We start from the raw sequence: 20,968 nt of genomic DNA on the forward strand, positions 1-20,968 counted from the left end.
AAACCCTGATCCACAACTCACAAGCTAATGGAAAAGTTCCCAGCAGCTTTACTGAGTTTTTGTCCAGTATAAATGCATACATTCATCTACCAGAAATAACCAGGTATTTAGGATCTTCCTTTCCAACATTGCTAAACTGTATGAAACAATATAAGTAGGCCCCTACTGTTGTGCTAATCTTGCCGTTTTCAGTGGTCATGCTGTCCCTATGGTGCAAGTGGGCAAATGGCTTGGCGGCTCCCCAGGACTCCAGGTACCGGGTCATGCGGACAGACGCTCTCATTTTGGCTCCATCAAGTGTGTGCCTAGGTCTGATGTGGTGCTGAGGACTTCGTTTTTCCCCCTGTTTCACAGAGAATAGAAGGTGGTATCATTACCTTCTCAAGCATTAAAGCATCATCCTCAACTATGTATCTGCAAGACATTTCAGAGATTTATTTCTGAAGAGCAGGAAAAATTTTGCTTTGCTGCAGCCACCAACCATTGCTGTATTTATAGGCATCTGTGATAGCTCTCCTCGCCTAATCAATACATTACAGTAAAGAATTATTCAATACAGAGGTTAGTGGTCCTGCTCAAAAACAACTAAGGATACAAAATGTGCGTACTACTAACCTTAGGGTTGATTACAAAGTAGGTCTTAACATTATGCTCTTTCAGATATGGGTCCCTCACATCTCCATCCCCGTCTTCCACTTTGTAAGCTCCATTGAGATGTGCCAAGGTGACTGAAGTGATGTGAACACGGCTGAAATTATGTTTTAAAAGAATGACAAAATTCCAAATACTGATCAAAAGCATCATTTGAACCTGACAAACCCATTTCTTTTTTTTAATAGCTCTTACACTGTTTATTTCATTTACGAACTTTAATCTCATTTTCAGAAGGTCTAATGGGTACAAATCTAAAGGTTTCCATCATGAAAAATACCTCTTAAAGGTATGGGAGATGCTGAGTGCCCAATTATTTAACAGACTACAGTAAAGAATTCATTCAGCTTTCTACACAAAGGTTGATATCTGATATAGACATAGATATGGTATCTATAATACCGAAATCTATGAATACAAAGGTTAAGAGAAAAAAACTCCTACCCGGGGACTCCACCAGCTTCCATGTGATTTGCAAGGGTAACATCGTGTGACCACACATCATACTGCCACTTCTGCAGCCCAATAACCCCACAGAGGACGTTACCCGAGTGCACTCCCACACGCATGTTTATGTCAACTCCAGTGGCATCTCTCACTTTCCTGTAGTTGAGAAGAAAACCTGTGTTAAGATGTACAGTAGGGCCTTTTCGTTCTTTCAACTTACATGACAGTCAAGTTAACAGAGACAATGGGAATACCATTTATTTCTTCCCTCATTGTCCAGACCACATCTGAATTTTGAACTTCCTATGGCTTTTGACAGAGCTGAGGCAGCTGTTAACCCAAAGCAGATTTCAGCAGAGCTCTGCACGTAACACAGATACTAATCTCTCCAGAAGAGGCATTTCTGAGTCACAACTGGGTAATTAAAGTCAAGCAATCAGAACATATGTATGTCATAGGGGCACCTAACTACGTAAGTAGAGAATTAGCTAATTAATTCAGATGTCTACGGGCTTAGACAGCTCTGTGCCTTTTGAGTTACAGGACTAAACTGGCCTATATACCTTCTTTTTTTAAAAGGAGGCACTGAATTTAACAGGTTTAATCTGATATGGCAAATCCTACCATTAAGAGCACTTTTCCAGTGCTCTTTTTCTGGAAAACGAAAACAACAGGAGCACGACTGCAAGTATTCTGTTAAACTGTGTTTTATTATCAGGAGAAGAAAGGGGAAGCTTTTTAATTCCCTTGGTCTCTCTCTATCAAGTGTTTACTGATATGTCTTTTCATTTTGCTATTTTGCGCTGCTGCCCTGTAGCTGACGCACTTGCAAATGAAGTGCTCATAGGTGACCTTTGTAGGCAGTCAGCAAACAGCAAACGTCTTCTTGTTCTGCACAAGGAATACAATGAAATGCAAGCTTAACACCTTGAATAAAGAGTGTTTCACAAAACACTGCAAAGTTTAGGAGAGTATTTATACCCTGGGAATGTTTTTCCACAGGCTGCTTCCTCAGGATTGAGGCTTCAGGACTTGTGCTCCTCTGGACCAACTCAGAGGTCACTGTTACTTCTCTTGGGCTATCTGACCAATTGCTCAGTGATGTGGGCACTGAATATAATCCATCATATCCTAATAGGACATTTACTTAATTTCCTATTGATCCTGAAATTTGAATCTGTAAGGATACTGTGTTCTTCACAGACATGGTTAGCTTGTAGCAGCTTGACTAAGCAAAAGCAAAGCATCTGATCTCTCTTAGAGGCTTTTCTCATTGGTACCGTAGTTAAGACTCACCTAATCTTGCTTAACATCCTTTAACTCATTTCACTGAGCCTTCACAGAATCACTGAATGGGTAAGGCTGGAAAGGGAACTCTGGAGATCTTCTAGTCCAACCCCCCTGGCTCAAGCAGGGTCACTTAGAGCATTGCCCAGGACCATGTCCAGACAGCTTTTGAGGATCTCCAAGGATGGAGACTTCACCATCTCCTTGGACAGTGTTCAACTAAGTGGTTGAACTGAGTGGTTAAACTTCTCATAGTAAAGAAGTTTTTCCTTATGTTCAGATGGAGTTTCCTGTGTTTCAGTTTGTGCCTCTTGTGCCTCAACCTATTACTGGGCAACACCCTCCCTTCAGATACTTATGCACGTTCGTAAGATCCCCCCATCAGCTTTCTCTTCTCCAGGCTGACTAGTCCAAGCTCTCTCAGCCTCTCTTCATATAAGAAAAGTTCCAGTCTGTGGCCTTTGCTAGACTCGCTCCATTAGGCCTCTATCTTGAACTGGAGAGCCCAGAACTGGACACAGTCTCACACACAGACACATTCTGTGTTCCAAATGTGGTTTCACCAGGGCTGAGAGGAGGTGAAAGAGAGCAGTTGGGAGAGAGAGTAGTTGGGAAGTGCCTTGAGCACTTAGTTCCCTGCAAATTAACATTTATAGAAACATAGTTCTCATTCTGGACCAGACCTGTAGGAATGAGATATTACCAAAAAATAAAAAATAAAAATAGAATTTTTTTTGAGGCACAATAACCTTATCCATAATGTCTTTCACTTTGAGTTCTCCGAAAGGCACCTCGGTTCATGGTAGCAAATCAAAGATCTCAAGTTTTTGAGAATCTGCACAGCTGAGAAATGTTTAAAGGAGAAAGCTGCCAGGCAGACAAGGAGATGGGGATGGAGGCTGAAGGCAAACAGCATATGCATTCATATCGAAACATATTTTCTTTTGACAGATGAGCTTTTACCCTTGAAGCACCCAGCTAAGCTGTGCCAGCTGCCAAGACCACAGGCAGCACTGGCACCTACAGCTGGGCAAGGTGAGCATGCTGCGCTGGGGCAAACAGACTGCCTGAAACACTGACTGCGTTTATTCCAACATAAAGCAGAGAAATAAGGTAACTAAGGCAATCAATGGGACTATTCACATGTTTAAATGGAAATAACCCCTAGCCTAGTGAGGCTGAATTGCTCAAGATGGAGCTACCCATGCTTAGGAAACAAGACTGAATAAGGGTTTGTGCTACAGATCACTCGGCATTTTGATACAGTTCCTCTTTTACCTCAGAGAGAACTATGGCTGGTAACAGAAAAAATACGTACAGAACTGATAATCTAAATAGCAAAATGCTGAGTTTCAGTGACTTAGCCAATAAGAGGTCAATTTGGACCTCCATGGCTGCAGGTGAGCAAGATTCTAATCTGAAAAAAAAAAATTAGACAGGTAAGTGGAAAATATATTAAGTGACACTTCCAACAGTAAAAATAATACTGCTTTTAGGTTTAGAGGCCCCAAAAGTACTTGTGCAAAGATGTAGCAATCACACAACAAAATAAAGAGTTGATTAATCATAGGTAATTTTTGTTCACCTACAGGCCAGAACATTTGCCATAATACTTCGAAAGTATATCAAAACATGGGGTACAGGTTCCTTGTTTCTTATGGAGATGTAAAGAGGTAATCCCAGCACCTGCCTGCAAGGACATTGTGAATTCTGAGTCTATCGGAACAGAGTCTGGAGAGAGACTCGGATCAGAATGTGCCTGAAAGGCAATTTTACAGGCTATCACCCTGGTCTTGCCAAGAAGAACCTTATCACTCAGCATGAACAACAACACTTGATAGCAGCTGGAGCAGAAAGCTACCTCAAATAAAACTGGGGAGCTGCAAAGTGTGAGGAATCTATGCATTGTTCTCTCTGAGCTGAAGGAAAGGACCCCATTGTCACCTGCAAAATTATGCACTTTGATCCTTGGGAAAGGCAATTTATGGATCAGACTCGCATTGTTTTGTCTAACAGCTTGCAGCCTACTTTACTTTTTTCTACTTATTTTCTACTTTTTTCTTCCAACTAGCAAGCAGTAGGGTGTCCAGAGACTCTATGTAAATCCTGTTAGCTCATATCTATCACAAAAAAACTGAAGTTATCAAAACCTAAGCCAGAAAGCTTTAATTTTCACTGAAATGCTGGGGGGAGCAGAGGGAGAAGAAAGAAAAAAGAAAAAAAAAATCTAAACAGCAAAAAATAGAGGAGTGAGAACTTCAGGATAGACTTTTCCTTGACCTACTGCTCTATGGAAAGGATGTTAGCTTCCATTTCTAGTGTGAGAGAGTGATTGCTCTAATTATAATGATGCTGATCTTTTATATCTAAATAAAAAGGAAAGGCATCCAATGAAAGCCCCTGAGGAAAGAAGCAAGTCTGTAGCTTTAATGCTTGACAAGGAGAAGTATTCAATGTACCATCAAAAAATATGTACACATATGTACACAAAATATGTACACATGATGTAGAGTAAAAATGGTTTGGGGTAAAGAAGAAAACAATTAAGAAAATGCCGCAACCTTCCAGAACTGAGGTTAGTTTTACAAAAGTTCCATAGAACAAGGAGCTCTAAATCACAGTTTCCACAAACACTACATTGTTTCAGGGAATGATTTAAGTGGAAGAGAACTGAATTTCCATTAAGCAATCCACCCTCTAATCAGAAGACCAAGTGAATTAAAAAAACTCTGCTCTTGTGACTATGATTACACATATATGCTGGTAGTATTTAAGGATTAGACGATTATTCTTTCATGACTGTTTAGTTAATCACTTAGATGACACTACTCAATATACCTTTGCATTTCCTGAAGGGATGCAAATGACACACAGAGCTCATGAGGCTGAGGTAACCCACTACATTACTGTCCAAACAGTTGTGAATGTGACATCTGAAAACACTGCAACTGGAAGGGAAACTTATGGGAGAATGTACTGAGTTTTCAAACCAAAGTCCAATTGTTCCAATAAATAAATCACATAGGTCACTAGCCATTAGCCAGATTGCCACTGAATGAAGCTTTTTTTTTTTTGCACAATGTAGGTGGGCTAGAAATATTATGATTTTAGTCAAAGGAATCTTAAGTTTCCTACTGGGAAGATATTTGTGACACATAATTACTATAAGCAATCATTTACTATATTTTGACAGTTAAAACCTAAAAAGAACTTCAGATATGAATAAAGAGAGGTAAGTATCTGACTTTAATAAAAAGAAAAAAGAATAGGAATGGATTATTTTCTCCCCTTCTCCCAAAATGTTCTCTAAGTAAGACAGTAGAATCAGAACCTTGCTTAACCAACAAGGTCCAATATACTGAGCTGAAGTTTCTGGGTAGGCATGTTCAACTTTAACTATCTTCATATTGAAATATGTGCAGAACTATCAAGGACAACTAGCCTACAGAAGATTTAATTCCATGATGCACTGAGTTGTATCTGGAAGACTGGAATCCCCTCCACCCATTCTCCATCAACAATTCAGTCAGAGGAATCCTCAAGTATGTCTTTGGCTGTATCTCCTGATACCTTGAAGTATTCAGACATCAGCTATAATCCTTTTTCCTCTTTCACAATCATATCAGCCTCCTGTTATTACTTGAGTTGCTTGCAATAAGTCAGCATTACTACTTCAAAAGCAATCACATTAGGATTCTCAGATAACTTTTTCTACCTCTTCTTCAGAAATGGAAAAAGTATAATCATGATGAAGAGGGAAAAAAAAAAGGACAAGTAAAGTAATCTACAAATCTAAAGAGCTGTTCATTCAGAGCAGAATTTTGAATGGCACCTGAACATGTTAACTGACAAAACTTTTCAGAAAGTCCTAGACAATTACAAAATAGTAGAAACTAAACCTAAACTTGAATTCTAGTGAAATATGCACATTTTATTTCTTATTTAGCAACACAGAACACAGCCTTCTCAGCTCACAGAGCAGCAACGCATTCAAGACATCTTCAGTGCACATGCTCGGTAACACACTATAGGGTCAGGATTTGAGATATCTTAGGAGAGTTTTTTATTTTTATTTTTTTCAGGAGGCAACTTCCACTGAGCTCCAAACTCGACAGAAGCCAGAAGCTCTGCTCTATCATAGGGCCATTTGACCAGGAGGTGACTGGCAGCGTCCATGTATTTTCTGAGGTTGACATCAAGATTACCATGTCAGACATTGGACTGTGATGCAAAACCTACTGCTGCTCCGAATGCTCCATGCGAGAAGCCCAGCTACACAGCAAAGGAGTGTTTGTTAAAAAAATCTCAGTGCTTACTTAATGGCTTCACACATGTCCAGTCCCATTTTCACACAATTCTTGGCATGATTTTGAAGAGATATAGGGAGTCCAGACACGCAGTAATAGCAGTCACCTAGAATTTTAATTCTCATACATTCATTTTCCTGGAAAAAAAAGACAATAGGACTTTTTAGGGGGCAATAATGAACACCTACTTACTGAAAAAAACAGGAAACTGTTTTCTTTATTAATGACATCCTTTACAACTTCACATGCTGAATGCAGTTTGTTCTAATGCTTATAAAAATGACACCTAACCGGCAAATATAAATATTTTGATTACATTTCAGTCTCTTCTGGAATAATCTAGAGGCTGTGGTCACATCTTCCTAAAATTACTTTAATTGGGCTCTATTGCCCTCCAACCTCTTAAACGCTTTTACAAAGATGACAAAATGGATTGTAACATTTTTCTTGCATTTCCTAATCTTTGTTCTTGTAAATCAATCTGCTTAGAGTGCTCTCCACCTTCAAAAGCCTGACAGTGCTCCATAAGTTCTCTATATTGTTCCTATTAGTAGGAGCTATATCATAGCTTTCTAAGTGTAAGACCTTAAGGACATTAACCTCTGAACTCTGTGCACAGACTGTCTTAATGACAGAAGTCCAATGTCACTTCCAGATCAGAGCCAGATTTCTTATCTACTCTGTTATCAAAAATTCAGAATAACACAGATTCATAGAATCATAGAAGTATCTTCATTGGAACGTGACACATTACAATTTACACTAATATAAAGGAAAACTTTCACATGATTAAATTCTAATCCTCCTGCAAAGAGCCTAAGAAATACTGCCGGGTGGAAATGGGGTGCCCAGGAGAAAAGAACGTACTAGAAATCACTTAGATATTTAAATTAACAGGAGCAGCTCAGTGGAAACTCACCTTTGCAATCTGATCAAACTTGCCAAAGAGCTCATTCAGCATGTGCACCAGCTCCCCTGGGGAGCAGTCACTGGCCAGGCGAGTGAATCCCACAATATCAGCATACAAGATGCTGCAGCAGAAACAAGCAGACCCTGGGTTACGCTTTCCTTCCTCCAAACTGAGATTTATTCATCAATAGCATAATCTGAAAGCAGGTATTCAGCACTGGGCAGAATCATGCCCATAAAACAACCACCATGTGATACAGTAAATAAATGACCCATTCATTTGACTCAGAACAGAAGGTATGAGGTAGGCTTCTATGCCCGTATTTGTAACACATATTCAGAAAATATACATCTTTTCTTACTCATAAATGGGCATTTAATAAGGGAATTTAGATCAGTAAGCATATTTCTTATTAGAATTTGTTTATTAATATTTTATCAACATCAGACATCTCAGCCTGCCTTTACCTGGGAAGTGAGTCTTTTTTTGACCACTTGTTACGCAGACCGTGAAATTCAAGGTTGCTTGATCAGATATTCAAACTATATGCTATGTTTCCAGTCACCAAGTAAAAGAGAGTATTTCAGAGAATTAGGCTAAGGTACAAGTATATCTGCTCGCAAGTGGGAATTAACTTTCTCAAAAGTATTCTGGAATACTTACTTTGAAAATGTCATTTCTGGGAATGTCATTCAAATGACATTTTCCAATTAAAAAAAAAAAGAGAGAAAGCAACTTGAAAAGAGGAAAAAAAAATTGAAATAAATGGTAGGCTTCAGTGCATTCAGTGCGTGTCTATTTTCTATCCCCAAAACTGGCAGTCAAAGTGGAAGATCTCATTTTTTCTGATTCTAGGAAATTTATAATTAAATAATTAACGTTTCATCACAATAACCATTTTGGATACTGCACATTAAGTCATTAAAAAGTTTGTTAAAATGATCCACTTTCTAGTTACTTTCTTATTACTCTCTTTTCCAACTTGCTCTCCATGTTGCTAGTAAATTTTGCTAGGGTACAATACCTGACGTTGGTATGCCTTTTGACATACAAATTGTGGAAGTTGTTGGTGTTTTCCAGCTGGCCTGCCTTGGGACCTTGCAGCCGCTGAATGATCTCTGCTTTCATTTCCATGGCAATGTGAGCAGGCAGTAAGGAAAGCAGGAGGCGCTCCTAAGATATGAAGTTTGGAATTTATTTAAGGAGAACCAAATTACCATGGGGACAACATTGTATGAGGCATATGCTTTTGTGAACACATTAGAACAGTTTTGTGAGGCAAGAGTTAAATAAAAGAGACATATTTTTTCCCAGGTCCCAGACTGACACATTCTAACTGTGAAAAATATTTCCTGAACTGAGATAGTAATATAGTATTTATAGGCAGTTTAGCCTATAGGCATGTAGCTAGGCAGCTACATACCAAAAAGGTCACTCTATTTTCATTTTTAATATAGTTCACTTGTTCTTGCTGGAAATATTTTGTGAGCCATAAAGAATGCTGGCAAAACCATTTTTCTTCCCCCATCATAACAGCCTGCAGGTTCTGCAGAGCTCATATTCTTGCAAGTTCAAACAGAAAGTGTGATTTTACTTGTACTAGTCAATAATTATCATTAATTAGTTAACGAAGAGCTCTTTCAGCACCAACTTCTCATTATCATGTTCCTGTTGTGTCTCATAGTGTCATGCTAACACAAGCTAGTAACTATCTCCCACCGACCTTGCAATGATGCTGGACACATGGCGATGGGGACCTGCAAATCAAGGTAGCCACTTACGCCTTTGAAACCAGAGAGGACTGCAAAGGCTTCTTGGCTTTCAACAGGAGGAGCAACAAAATTTAAGAAAGATAAAGTTTTTGCAGGAAATTATAAAAGCTATGAGCAAGAGAATCATAAGGGGAAAATGAAAATAGAGTGCCCTTGTTTTGTTGATAGCTACATGAAACACAGGACATTTACCCTCTTTTTCTCTCCAGGCCAGATCATTATCCCATTCTGCAAAAAATTCCCCATGAAATTGTTCACCAAATCACAACTCCCACCCAGAGGAACATTTTCCCTCCACCTTTTCAATTGTACAAGAGAAGGATTATGGTCAGACGTGACTTTACAAAACTGCATCTGGTGGAGCACACTGCAAAGTATCCCACCAGGTTCAGTTAAATGGTTCAGCCACCCTGGAAATTAGCATTTTACCAAGAAGCTGTGTAAACTCACACACGACATTTCAAGCATGTATACATATATTATATATATAAAAATGCATAAACTACAAGACAACTGTAAGAGATGCTGAATCACAGCTATTTATGAACACACTGGCTGAGCTGGTCAGCTAGCCAAATGCAAAACGGTTCTGAACACATTGTTCCCTCTTTCTCTGCAAGTATAAGAGCCTAAGAAAATCACAATGTTTAAAAAAGGAAGAAAAACTTTTTTTTTTTTTTAATCTTTGGCAGCTCAGAATACATCAGAAGAAACAGGAACAATTCCTAATCAGGTTGTTTTTCTTGACGCTGTGCACTTAAATTTCTGCAGACTGGTGCAGTACACAGCAAATCAAGAATGCTGCTTAAAATGGCTTTTTATCCAGTAACACTTTCAGACTGATTCCATCAAAAAGATGGGAAACTTCAAAATCTGAGATGGGATACATCAAAATCTGGGATTGGATACATCAAAACCTAGGTGAACTGACATAAAAGACATTGACTTCATGGCAAATTCTATTTGTAGTCAATAGAAAAACCATCCTCAGAGCTACAGTCTGAAAGAAGAAAGTAAAAGTAAGAGTGAATGCAAGTCAAGATGATAATGCAGCATTTGAAAGTCTTCAGTCTAGAAAATACAACAGTACCTTATTTTGATGCAGCAGAAACACCACTATGGCAATGATTAAAATCCCCTCAAAAATGTCTTTGAGCCACTACTATAGCTGCTGATCGAGCTCCCTAGCTTCTGGAACTGAGGAGTTTCTGCAGTACCAGTCACACCACGACCTAAGTTACTGCTCTCCCATATGTACACATCCAAATTGATTTGTTATCGTTTCCCCTGAACTATACCATTTATTTTACCAGTCATCTGCCAAAACTGCACTGATATTCCAGATATAAGAGATGTAAGACAGACAAGGGTCTTATACAAAGCCTTACAACCCAGTTAAGACGATGGTTCTCAAAGGGTCAACATAAGCAGTGAATCCATTCATTTGATGAAGAGACTTCATGATCATTTAAATGAATTTTAATGATTGTTGAAGTGAAATTTCAAGACTGCTGAAGCCAGAAGCTGATATCAGAATTAGAAAATTAAAGCACATATACATGAATGAGAACATCACTTTCTCAATTCTCTCTGTCTGATCATTAAGGAATATGAGCTCCCATGTGATTTTTTTTTTTTTTCAGAAGGCAGGTGCCAGGGGGCCGCAAGGGGCACAGCTGCTCCCAAGTCCAAGAGGAACCAGGAGCCAAATGTGAAAGCAGAGCAGGCAGAGGCCAGGGCCTCACCAGCCAGTGCCCAATCCTACAGAACCTCAACCAGGAAGACCTGGGGAGAGCAGCCAGGGCCAGCCAGAACTCCAGATCATTAGACAAGGCCATGATGAGGTGATGAGAAAGGTCCATAAACAAGCTGGGAAGTCAGTTGCAGGTCAGGGTCTACTAAATCAGAGTACCAGACCTACTAAAACACTTATCAAGAACAGAATTTGATACTACAAATCTAGGTTTTCATTAGAAATAAATGTATGCATTTTAAGGTTAAAAAGACCATTCTACACACTTAATGTGCCCTGCTCTTTTGCTGAATAAATCTCTATATGTTTAGTTAACATCCTTTGGCCCATCCAATAGTCCATTTTAATGGCAAGAAAAGTTACTTCAAGTAAAAGTTCGAGAAATTTGCTTCATCCAAATATAAAAAAATGAACCTACAGTACAGAATCTGTTCCACTCCTTGTGAAAGAGTGGCGATGAATTTTAATGATGTAAGCCATATATGTTAACACCTTTTCACTCAACAGAACTAAGTGTCTCCATTTGTTCCACAAGCCACTTCCGAGCCTTGAAAGAAGAGAAAGCTGACTCACCTTAGCTGGAAATCAAAGAGCAGGCAGGTCTCTAGAGGGTATACACTGCTATTGCATTTATAAAGCAGCCCTTTAGTTTCCTTACAATTTGCTAAACAAAAGGGAACAATAATGATTTTCATTACATCTATTTCTTCTCTTTTATTTATTTACACAATTCGTATCTTGCAGAAATTTCCCAGCCGCTCTTTAATCCTATGTTTCAATTATGTTTGTGAACTACTAAATTTGAAAAGTTTTAAATCAGAAACTATGACCCCGCTGGAAAATAAGCTTGAAAAGAAGAGTTTTGAAAATAATTTATCCTTATTTTGAGGAAGTTTACCAGAAAAAAATCAATAGCATATAGCATAAGTGACACACCACCCGTAAATGCTCATTTCTATTTCTCACTATACAAATCATAATTTACTCTAACTCATCACAAGGGCTAAAGCTTGCAGAAATATATTAGCTTTCCAAAACTCCTAAATAACTTTTTCGATGTTACCATGTCTAGCATTTTCAAAAGTGCTTTCAAAGGTATTTATTTAGGTATATAAAGATGCAGACATAACCGTGAGGACCATAGTCTCTTCAGGGGATGTAGGTACCTCCCATTTGGCACACCTGCAAAGAATGTTTCCAGCCTCTACCTGCATGTTTGGACAGGGGTACAATTTTGTTTGGATAACGTTTTGGCATATGATGGTTAAATTTTTGCACACAACAGTTTCTTTCCATTGCTCTTTTCATGTGCTTCGGAGCACGCTTGAGCTGGTTTCAAATGTCACAGAGAAGTCCATAATCTCCACAGGACCAATATTACAGCCCACTGCTATTTACAGCCTGTAGCATCAGTCCATTACAGATTTGTAGCTACAAATGCTGCAGAAATGGGATGCCTGACTTAACAAATGCCATGTTTTTATGAATAATCCAGGGGCTAGACAATGCACAATGTCTGCAAGTGACCTAAGTTCAAACCAACTGTCTGCTAAAAGAAAACTCCTCTCTCTTCCCATAGTCATGGAAAGCTACTTATCTGTGAGCATGATGTTAATTTTGGAGGTAGATCCCTGACGGTCTTTTCAGATGAAGGTGATTTTCTTCCCAAAGAAATGAGTAAACAATCACAGGAACACAGACACACGGCATGGCTGAAGCTGGAAGGCACATCATCTCACCTAACCCCCCTGCTCAAGCTGGGTTGCCTAGATCACATTGCCCAGCACCCACACAACTTTTGAATATCTACAAGGAGAGAGGTTTTGCTCCCTCTCTGGGCAACCTATGGCAGTGCTCTGTCGTATCTTCAGATGGAGCTTCCAGTGTTTTTTTTTTTTTAAAAAAAAAAAAAAAGACTGGCGGCTTTTGGTGGAATCTTTTGGTCAGCTTTTTTTTTGGAAACTATTTCAACAAGGGATCTATATAAATTGTGCTCCATCAAACCAAGCGTGGTCTAAAGTTTGAATAAACTTTCTCACTGATGCAGCAAGGTTAAGCCGTTATAGTTACACCTAATCCTGCCAGGTTTGCAGCTCACACACTGAGCAAATTCTAGAAATGCTTTGGGGACAAAAGGTTCTTTCACACTCAGGTGATGCAAGTGAAGCTTTCATTGCAAAAGTCCACATTTAGTCCACAAAAAATTCTAGTAAAGGAATGACACCACACATACACAGGCAATTCTTTAACACATTACAAATAGAGGCCTGCATCTTATCTGACTGGTATGATTGATATCTGCTGTTCTCCTGCATCCTTTTCCTTGTGTTATCTCCAGAGAAGCCTGGAATTATCATCTGGGATTGTATGCAAAAATATTGGCCGCTTTTCCACTGGACCGAGTGCATCCTTCTTTGGCCACCCTCCAGCTCTTGCAGCAGGAAAAAAAGTCTTGGCACTTAGGACAGAAATAGCCACCCAAAGTAGGCACCTCACATCATCTAGCACATCTACTTCCAAGTTTGTTTTTCTCTCAACAGTAAGAGTAACATTAATAAAAATGTCCTTTGCTGGTTTCAGCAAACTTCCTAATCAGTAAATTCAGGTTTGCAATCTTCAAATGTCTGTTTTTCAGCATCTAACACCATCACATTGAAAGGATGACTCCCCAGACGTACTATTTCCATTCGAGCAGGATGGAAATTGAGCAGGGTATACAATGCCTAAATCGAACATGTTTTTTAATATAGTCAATGGAAAATGAAGGGGCTATGCCAAAAGCCAAGACCCAAACTATGCTGCACAAAAAAACAGTAAACACATCTTTTATTTCCAAACACTAACCCAAAACACTTTTATGAAAAAGAAAGGAAAATATGTACATTAAATTTACCCTAAGAATTGTCTCTACCCTCCAAATCCATGTTATTTCATATACAAATATATGGGGCTGCTTCAAATAAGAAACAAAGCAGAAAACCTGCACCTTATGAATTTCAGTAAAATGCTTCTTTCAGAATTATTTTTATCTTCTGGAAATGTAAATAAAACATTTACACACTTGCATCCTAAGGCTTTATGCATAAATTGAGATCAAAACCCGCTTTCTTTAATATGTATCAGTCTGCAATATTTTTACCACATTAAGTAAGAAAGTAAATTTCTTTACAAGTGTATTTGGTTGCATAAAGCCCACTGCAAAAGCTGAAACCACATGCTGCGGCACCCTACACAACACCAAAGCAATTCTGCACATAGCACTCGATACACTGGGATAGAGCACGCTCCACAACGAATTCCCATGCCTAGGACCTGTAAGTATTTTAAGGTTGATAAATAGCTTTCACTCAGATCTTAGAAAACGAACTTGTATATTCTTTTGCCTAGGGATTGCCTTGCATAGAGGTATGAAACACGACGGATGTGGCAATGCAGCAGTGGGCTCAGAAAGGCAAGACTGCACCGGTAATAACTGCCACAAAAATGGGGAATACAGCGGCCCTTGCCAGGCTGCTCAACAGCGCATCTTTCATGGAGGTGTTTGTGTGAAGGAGCTGCCTCTGCACTCGCTCTGCAGCTGGTGCCAGAACGGACCTAATGCCAAAGCTGCTGAACAAAATCCTTTTCAGTGGGCAACAGAATGTACTGTATGAATATGGGGCCTTTGCACAGTAAGAAACTGAGTTATTCATGAAGTAAGAATGAACTAAGTAAAACGAGTCCCTGAGGCGCTACAGGTCTTACCTGTATCAGTTGTGTTATACTTTTCACGTTGTCAGTGAGACTCAGATCACTTACTTTAAACTTTCTAGTATGAAAAAGTAGCACGCTCTTTTTGGAAAACACTGTAAATCGCCACAAGGACTAACAGAGGCAGAGGCATGTCACATGGCCTCAATATATTTACGAAGTCACCCTTCTTCACATGGTTGACTGCTCTATTTTCCTACACATATTCATAACATGCACTTGATACTTCTCTCAACATTTAAATGAGCATCAAGCTGACTTGATTCTTTACTTTTAAATATGTCCCTGAAAGTAAATCATAGATTTTGCAGATCCTACATCCATCTGCATTTCAAGGGATCCTAAACATCTGTAGTTCTACTTAGATGTCATCAGATTTTATTGCGATTCATCTACTTCATATGCATTTGCATTCCAAATGTATTAGAAATTCAATAACCTATGGCATTGCCACTTCCTTTATTCTTAGCTGCATTTTCATTTATCCTCTTCATAGTTCCCAATTAATTCATTCTCAGTCAGTCATATCTTTAAAATGCTAATGCATGCAATGCTATGCAACAACGTACTTACTTTTTTGACAGTCTGGATAATAATTTTGACTGAATGAAAAAAATAAAATTAGCAAGAAACTCTGGTACAATGACTTATGTCAATAAGCTACAGCATATCTATTGATAGCATTACCCAGTCCTTTAATGATGATCCAGTCTTTTGACAACACTCAGAATCCTTCCACAGAGTTTGGACAAAATTATTAACAACAATAATACAATTTAATTGCTTTTTCTATGCAAAATTAATGAGATTTCAGCTAATAGAAATATGTTATTCAGATGCTACTGGTTCTAAATTGGGTTACAACATATCATTTGTTCCTCAAACTAATTGAAGATGCATGCATTCATTTATAATAACTGTAGAAAATACATATAACGGAGGCAAATTAGTTCTACAGTTTGAACAGAATGAGCAAAATGGAAAGTTTCGTAGATCCAATAAATGAGCAAACAACTCTCATTAGAAAAGCATATATTAATAGAGCAACAAAAGATTAGTCTTTAAGATCAACAATTTGTATAGAAAGCAAAAATTTGTGATTTTTTTTAACTTATCCTGTTAGACTGATTAAAAAAAACAGATATCTTTGGACATATGCGCAGAGCATTTGTACATGACAAAAATAGGCCCAGGCACATAAACACTTCTATTTTCTACTTTTATAACTACTATAACAAGCTGTACATAATTTGCTCCCTGTGGTACCAGAAAATAAATGCTTGCTGTTAATGTATGTTGATCATGCAAGAATATATTTTAAGATAAATTGAAGAAAATCTAAAAACAAAAGAACACAATCAGTGCAAACTCTATTTGTAAATATGTATATAAAATGGATTCATTAATTTAAAACTCTATTTTTCACACACTGATTTGGTCCAGCAATCTCTAAATTGCAAAATCACAGACCAGGAGTTACCCATCTGGACAAAACTTACTTTCCACAAATGTGTTTTCCAGTGTTGTCAGTGAGGATCACATTACAGTTACACATAATCCTTATGAAGATGAGGGCTTTCCTATTTAATTAATTGAAAAAAGAAGTGCATAGTAACCCCCAGTTGTTGAACCATACCTGCCCTCTGCTGCCTGAGTGCGGGCAAGGGCACTCTTCGTATTTTGGACAGAACAACTCATGCACAGAACCAGAAGTGACCTGTAAAGCTACAGGTACTTAACAAAGCCAAGTTACTCTTGTTTCCTTCAGTCATCTCACATGTGACCAGAGTCTCCAACATAGCTTGGAGTTGCGAAGGAAGGAAGATAACGGGATGTACTCTGACTAAAGCGTTTTTAAAGAATCTCATCTGCCATCATATAAAGAAAATCCTCCAAAAATGATGAATTTTTCCAAACATGGAAAACAGAGAATATAAATTCATTAGAATACATGCAAAAAACTTCTAGAGAAGCAACTTGCTCAGAGTAGTATTTTTTTAAAATGCAGTGCCTCGTCTTACGCTGTTTATTCCTAGCAATCTCTTTTACTCAAAAACTTCATTTACAGTCTCTTCAGCAGTTTTAAAATAAATATTATACCTGTGCTATCAGACTCTCATGTGGTCGTTTAAGTTGTCTCCACATCTTCTGCTTGCCTTTTCAGTTTTCAAGTTGTCCTCTAAATGCTTTAGGTTTATTATTATTTTTATTCCTCTCTCTTTTTACTCTTTATAATCAAACACCATATTTGAAAAACATGAGAATAACAGATAAGAAGCTTGAATAGGACTAGCATATGGGATACTCACAATCACTAAACTAATTTCACAAAAAAATACAGCTATGGAAGTGGCCCTGATACATTTGCAAAGGGTGGACCCATGGTGAAACAGAGCAGGTTTTCACAAGCAGGAAGATTGTCAGTGAAAGACTGCATAGCCAAATTTACATTCTAAGAGAAGAAAGAAAGAAATACACAAGCAAAGTATAGGTCCCATGAGACAAAAAGGCATGGAAGAAGATACTAATTTATTGGCAGAGAAGAAAAGAAGAAAATAGAATGATACTTTGGAGACTAAAATGCATATTGAGTGCCTTTTAACAAGATCATCTGACAAAACTTAAGGGACTTTAAATGGAAATGACAGAGAAGGGATATTTGGTGATGAAGTTATTTGTAGGATGGTTTTGAGTCTTCAAAGCGATGTTAAAAAAGGAAAGGTCAGCTGCAGTTCCTGGCTGCAGCAGACAGATATTTCATTAGGTAAAAAAAGAAGGAAAAAAAGAAAGGAAATCTAGAGCAATGTAAGGGATTTCATTTGGTGCCCTAAAAACACTTCTGTAAATCAGGGAAATAAAGGATAAAAAATATCAGTGAAGGAGAAAAACAACATTGAGTTTATTATGAAACAGAGTAACCACAAACACCTGTTAGCTGGCAGTAGATGATAGATATGATAATATAGGTATTAGTAGGTCTTAGAAAGGATGAGACTGAGAGGCCCTTTAAATAGAAGCAGTTGTATTGGAAGCCCTAACAAGGGTTAAGCAAGAGCCATAAGAAGTTAAGAAACGGCTGAGACAACCTTATTTCTTATGATCTCAGGGTAAAAATTTCAGGGATCTGGAAGACTTCTCATTAATTGACTAAAAGATAGAAGCTTTGCAGCCATTTTTTCTTGGATCGGGTTAATATGCTACACAGAGACTAAACTGCATTGAAAAAAAAAAGAATCACGAATGCATTTTCAAGTTACAGTAATTTACAGAGCCAGAAGTCATTTTATTTTTCTTCCTTTTAAAACAAAAAAGACTTAAAACACTGTATACTTCAAATAGGTTTTGGTTACAGTAAATGAGTACACAGAATTTATCCTTGAATACACACTGAAATTTCAATTAAGTGCACGGTGGTTTATTTGGCTGACCTCCGAATGTATGAAAAATATCATGTTGAGTGGAATGGGGACATAACAAGTAATCTGGCAAGTTGATTCCAGAGCAGCACTAGTAGAGCACAGAATGGATTTAGTCAGTATTTCTAGCTGACCTCCAGCAACTTGATTTAAAAAATAAAAACAACATAAAAATTCAGAGGTGAAAGGGCAATAGCACATTGTATTTCAGGGTCACATCCCCTGTGACTGGCAAAAATCAAATTAAGTTGACAAAATGTGTTGCAGTAAATACATAAAAGGCAAATGTAGAAGTGCTAAGTGTTTAAATCTGTGTCCTTTTTCGCTTTTTTTTCTTTTTTCATTCTTATTTCTGCTTCTTTTTCTTTGTCATCAGATAACACATTAAAACAACTGCAGGAAGGCAGAAAGAAAGTGCATTATTGGATTTCCTCTCTAGTTCCTTATTTTGCTGAAATCTGACACTTTCATTCCAACTTCTACAGAGAGAGGAAGTTCAGGGTGTTTACTTTCCCTCCTGAAGCATTTTAAAAGGTTAAGTAAATTTTTTTTTCAGGACAGAAAATTTATTTTCATCTTTGATCATATCTAAACCTTTGTTCTAACCACAGCTGCCTCGGCAGTTAAAGCAGCTATAATTTTTGAGTTTGATTCCTTTACTGCCCCATTTGTTATCAGTAAGATTTTAAAAAATCATTTAAAGATTTTTTTTTGTGAATACATGGTCTCATGATAAAAAAAATCGTTCATAGGATTATTTATATTTATACAAACACATGATCATTTAATGAACACATTCAACATTTTGATTTAATAATTAGCACAGTGGCAGGCTTCAAAATGCAGCTTACTGAGAAAACTTATTCTTATTTTGGGCACATTGAATAGCCTGTCTGACACATATATGCTCAAGCACTTTAGCTCGGATGTGCACTTTTTAACTCTAAGAGTAACAGCAGCAGCATAGCCACGGTGTTAGCAACTGTTAACGCAGGAAAAAAATAATAAAAAAAAATTAAAAAAGGACGTAAATCAGTATCTGTGAAATCTATGACTTATGGGCTCTGTTCTCCTATTCATAATGCTCCTCCTAATTTTGAGACCATTCAAAACTCAAGAACCAAATGCTGCAATATCTGCTCAGGGTTTCCAGCAGCAGCAGCAAGGCAGAGCTGACACTGCTTCAAGCAACAGCATGCTGACCTATGCCTCTGAACCGAGAACAGAGGAGACTTGTAATTCTCCATGCACCTGCAAAGTCCTGTGACAGAACATGGTGAATGTGTTGTCCTGTGGTTTACAGGCAGGCTGCTCTCAAGATCTCAGAATCTGCTTGGTAACTAGAGGACTGAAACAGGAGCAAGCTGGCAAGGATAGGAACTTCAAAAAAATAAAAAAAGCTCCAACTTAGCCAGATTGCTGAGAAGACCCTAGGGCACTGAGCATGCCTCTGCCCTTAACACACTGGCATGACTCAGTGAGGAGAAACGATACAGGGGCATATTGGAGTAAAAACTCTCCTGCCAAAGTTCTTCAGAACATGTGTGCTGCCATCACAAATGCTCACGTGGACCATCACTTTAAAAAAAAGTATTTAGAAATGACATACAGAATAACAGGATGATTATCCGCAGAAATACAGCTCTACACGTGTGCAGCTGTACAGAATGCATTTAAAACACCCAAAGGATATTTACCCAGAATTAAAGCACCTATTTACAACATGGAGGCCTATATAGAAAGCAATCATACTGGAAAGAATATTGAGTTCACTGTATTAAGCTCAATGAGAAGTATCTCCCAGTGTGATGTTGCTGATAACAAGGCCAATGTGACCTATTGACCTGTAAAAAAAGACTTTTATGGACCTTTGCCGCTTTATAGGATATTTACTGACAGTACTGCTGACAGTAGCATGTTCAGATATGCTTGTTACAAAAGTCATACAGAAAAACATGATGCATTCAGAAAAAAAGCTGAAAGAACAATCAAATGTCTGGAAAATTCTCAGTAGAGAGACAAGAATTAAAATGGTTAAGCCATTTAACATGGTTATGACCTATAAATAAAAATTTAAAAATAAAAAAGGAGGTACAATATTATGTGATCCCTGTCTGTATAAAAGATTTTTTTAATCTAGCTTAAAAGCACATAACAAGGACAAAGAGATCCTAATAGGACTGAGATCATTCAATTTAGAAATAAAATGACAATTTAAAATTACAATTTTACAATAGAGAAAACTGGACTGGCTATCAAAAGAAATTCTCTTTCAGAAAAGAAATGCATTTTAGCTATTAGTTTTTGTGATGCAGCTGACAAAATTGCAGATAGTTTGAAAAAAATAACATTTGCCTGTCAGCTATATACGGATAAATCTGAGCCAATATATCATGAAAATGTGGCAATTAGGATCTGCTTAATCTATACATTTTACTCTCAGCACAAAATAAAGCAGCATGACTCATCACTTTGTCTAAGGATGTAATAAATTACCATAGTTAAGATCAGCACATTTAGAGAAACTGCTGAAATCTCAGGTACTTCAGTGCAAAATGGCAAATGACGTCTCTCTATGATGTCCTGAGGTATTGAAAAAAATAAACAAACAAACCATATCTGCAGGAATTGCAGTGTTTCTATCACATTGTGCCACATATTTCTAAAGGTTATTT

The 20,968-nt window shown here is 37.8% G+C and overlaps 1 protein-coding gene across 1 annotated transcript in view; it reads right to left on the reverse strand.

The window, feature by feature from the left end:
• ADCY2 (adenylate cyclase 2) overlaps positions 1-20,968 on the reverse strand; it is a 162,331-nt gene that overhangs the window by 55,603 nt on the left and 85,760 nt on the right. Inside the window, exons 5-10 of the mRNA XM_088526216.1 lie at positions 8,627-8,775; positions 7,612-7,723; positions 6,702-6,829; positions 1,096-1,254; positions 616-748; positions 167-343 (exon numbers count right to left, since the gene is read on the reverse strand). Coding sequence (XP_088382342.1) covers positions 167-343; positions 616-748; positions 1,096-1,254; positions 6,702-6,829; positions 7,612-7,723; positions 8,627-8,775 — 858 coding nt within the window. The remainder of the gene's footprint in view (positions 1-166; positions 344-615; positions 749-1,095; positions 1,255-6,701; positions 6,830-7,611; positions 7,724-8,626; positions 8,776-20,968) is intronic.

The sequence above is a fragment of the Tinamus guttatus genome, unplaced genomic scaffold (genome assembly GCF_059628265.1).
Source record: "Tinamus guttatus ecotype Peru unplaced genomic scaffold, ASM5962826v1 Tinamus_guttatus_pri_ptg000025l, whole genome shotgun sequence".
Classification (NCBI taxonomy): domain Eukaryota; kingdom Metazoa; phylum Chordata; class Aves; order Tinamiformes; family Tinamidae; genus Tinamus; species Tinamus guttatus.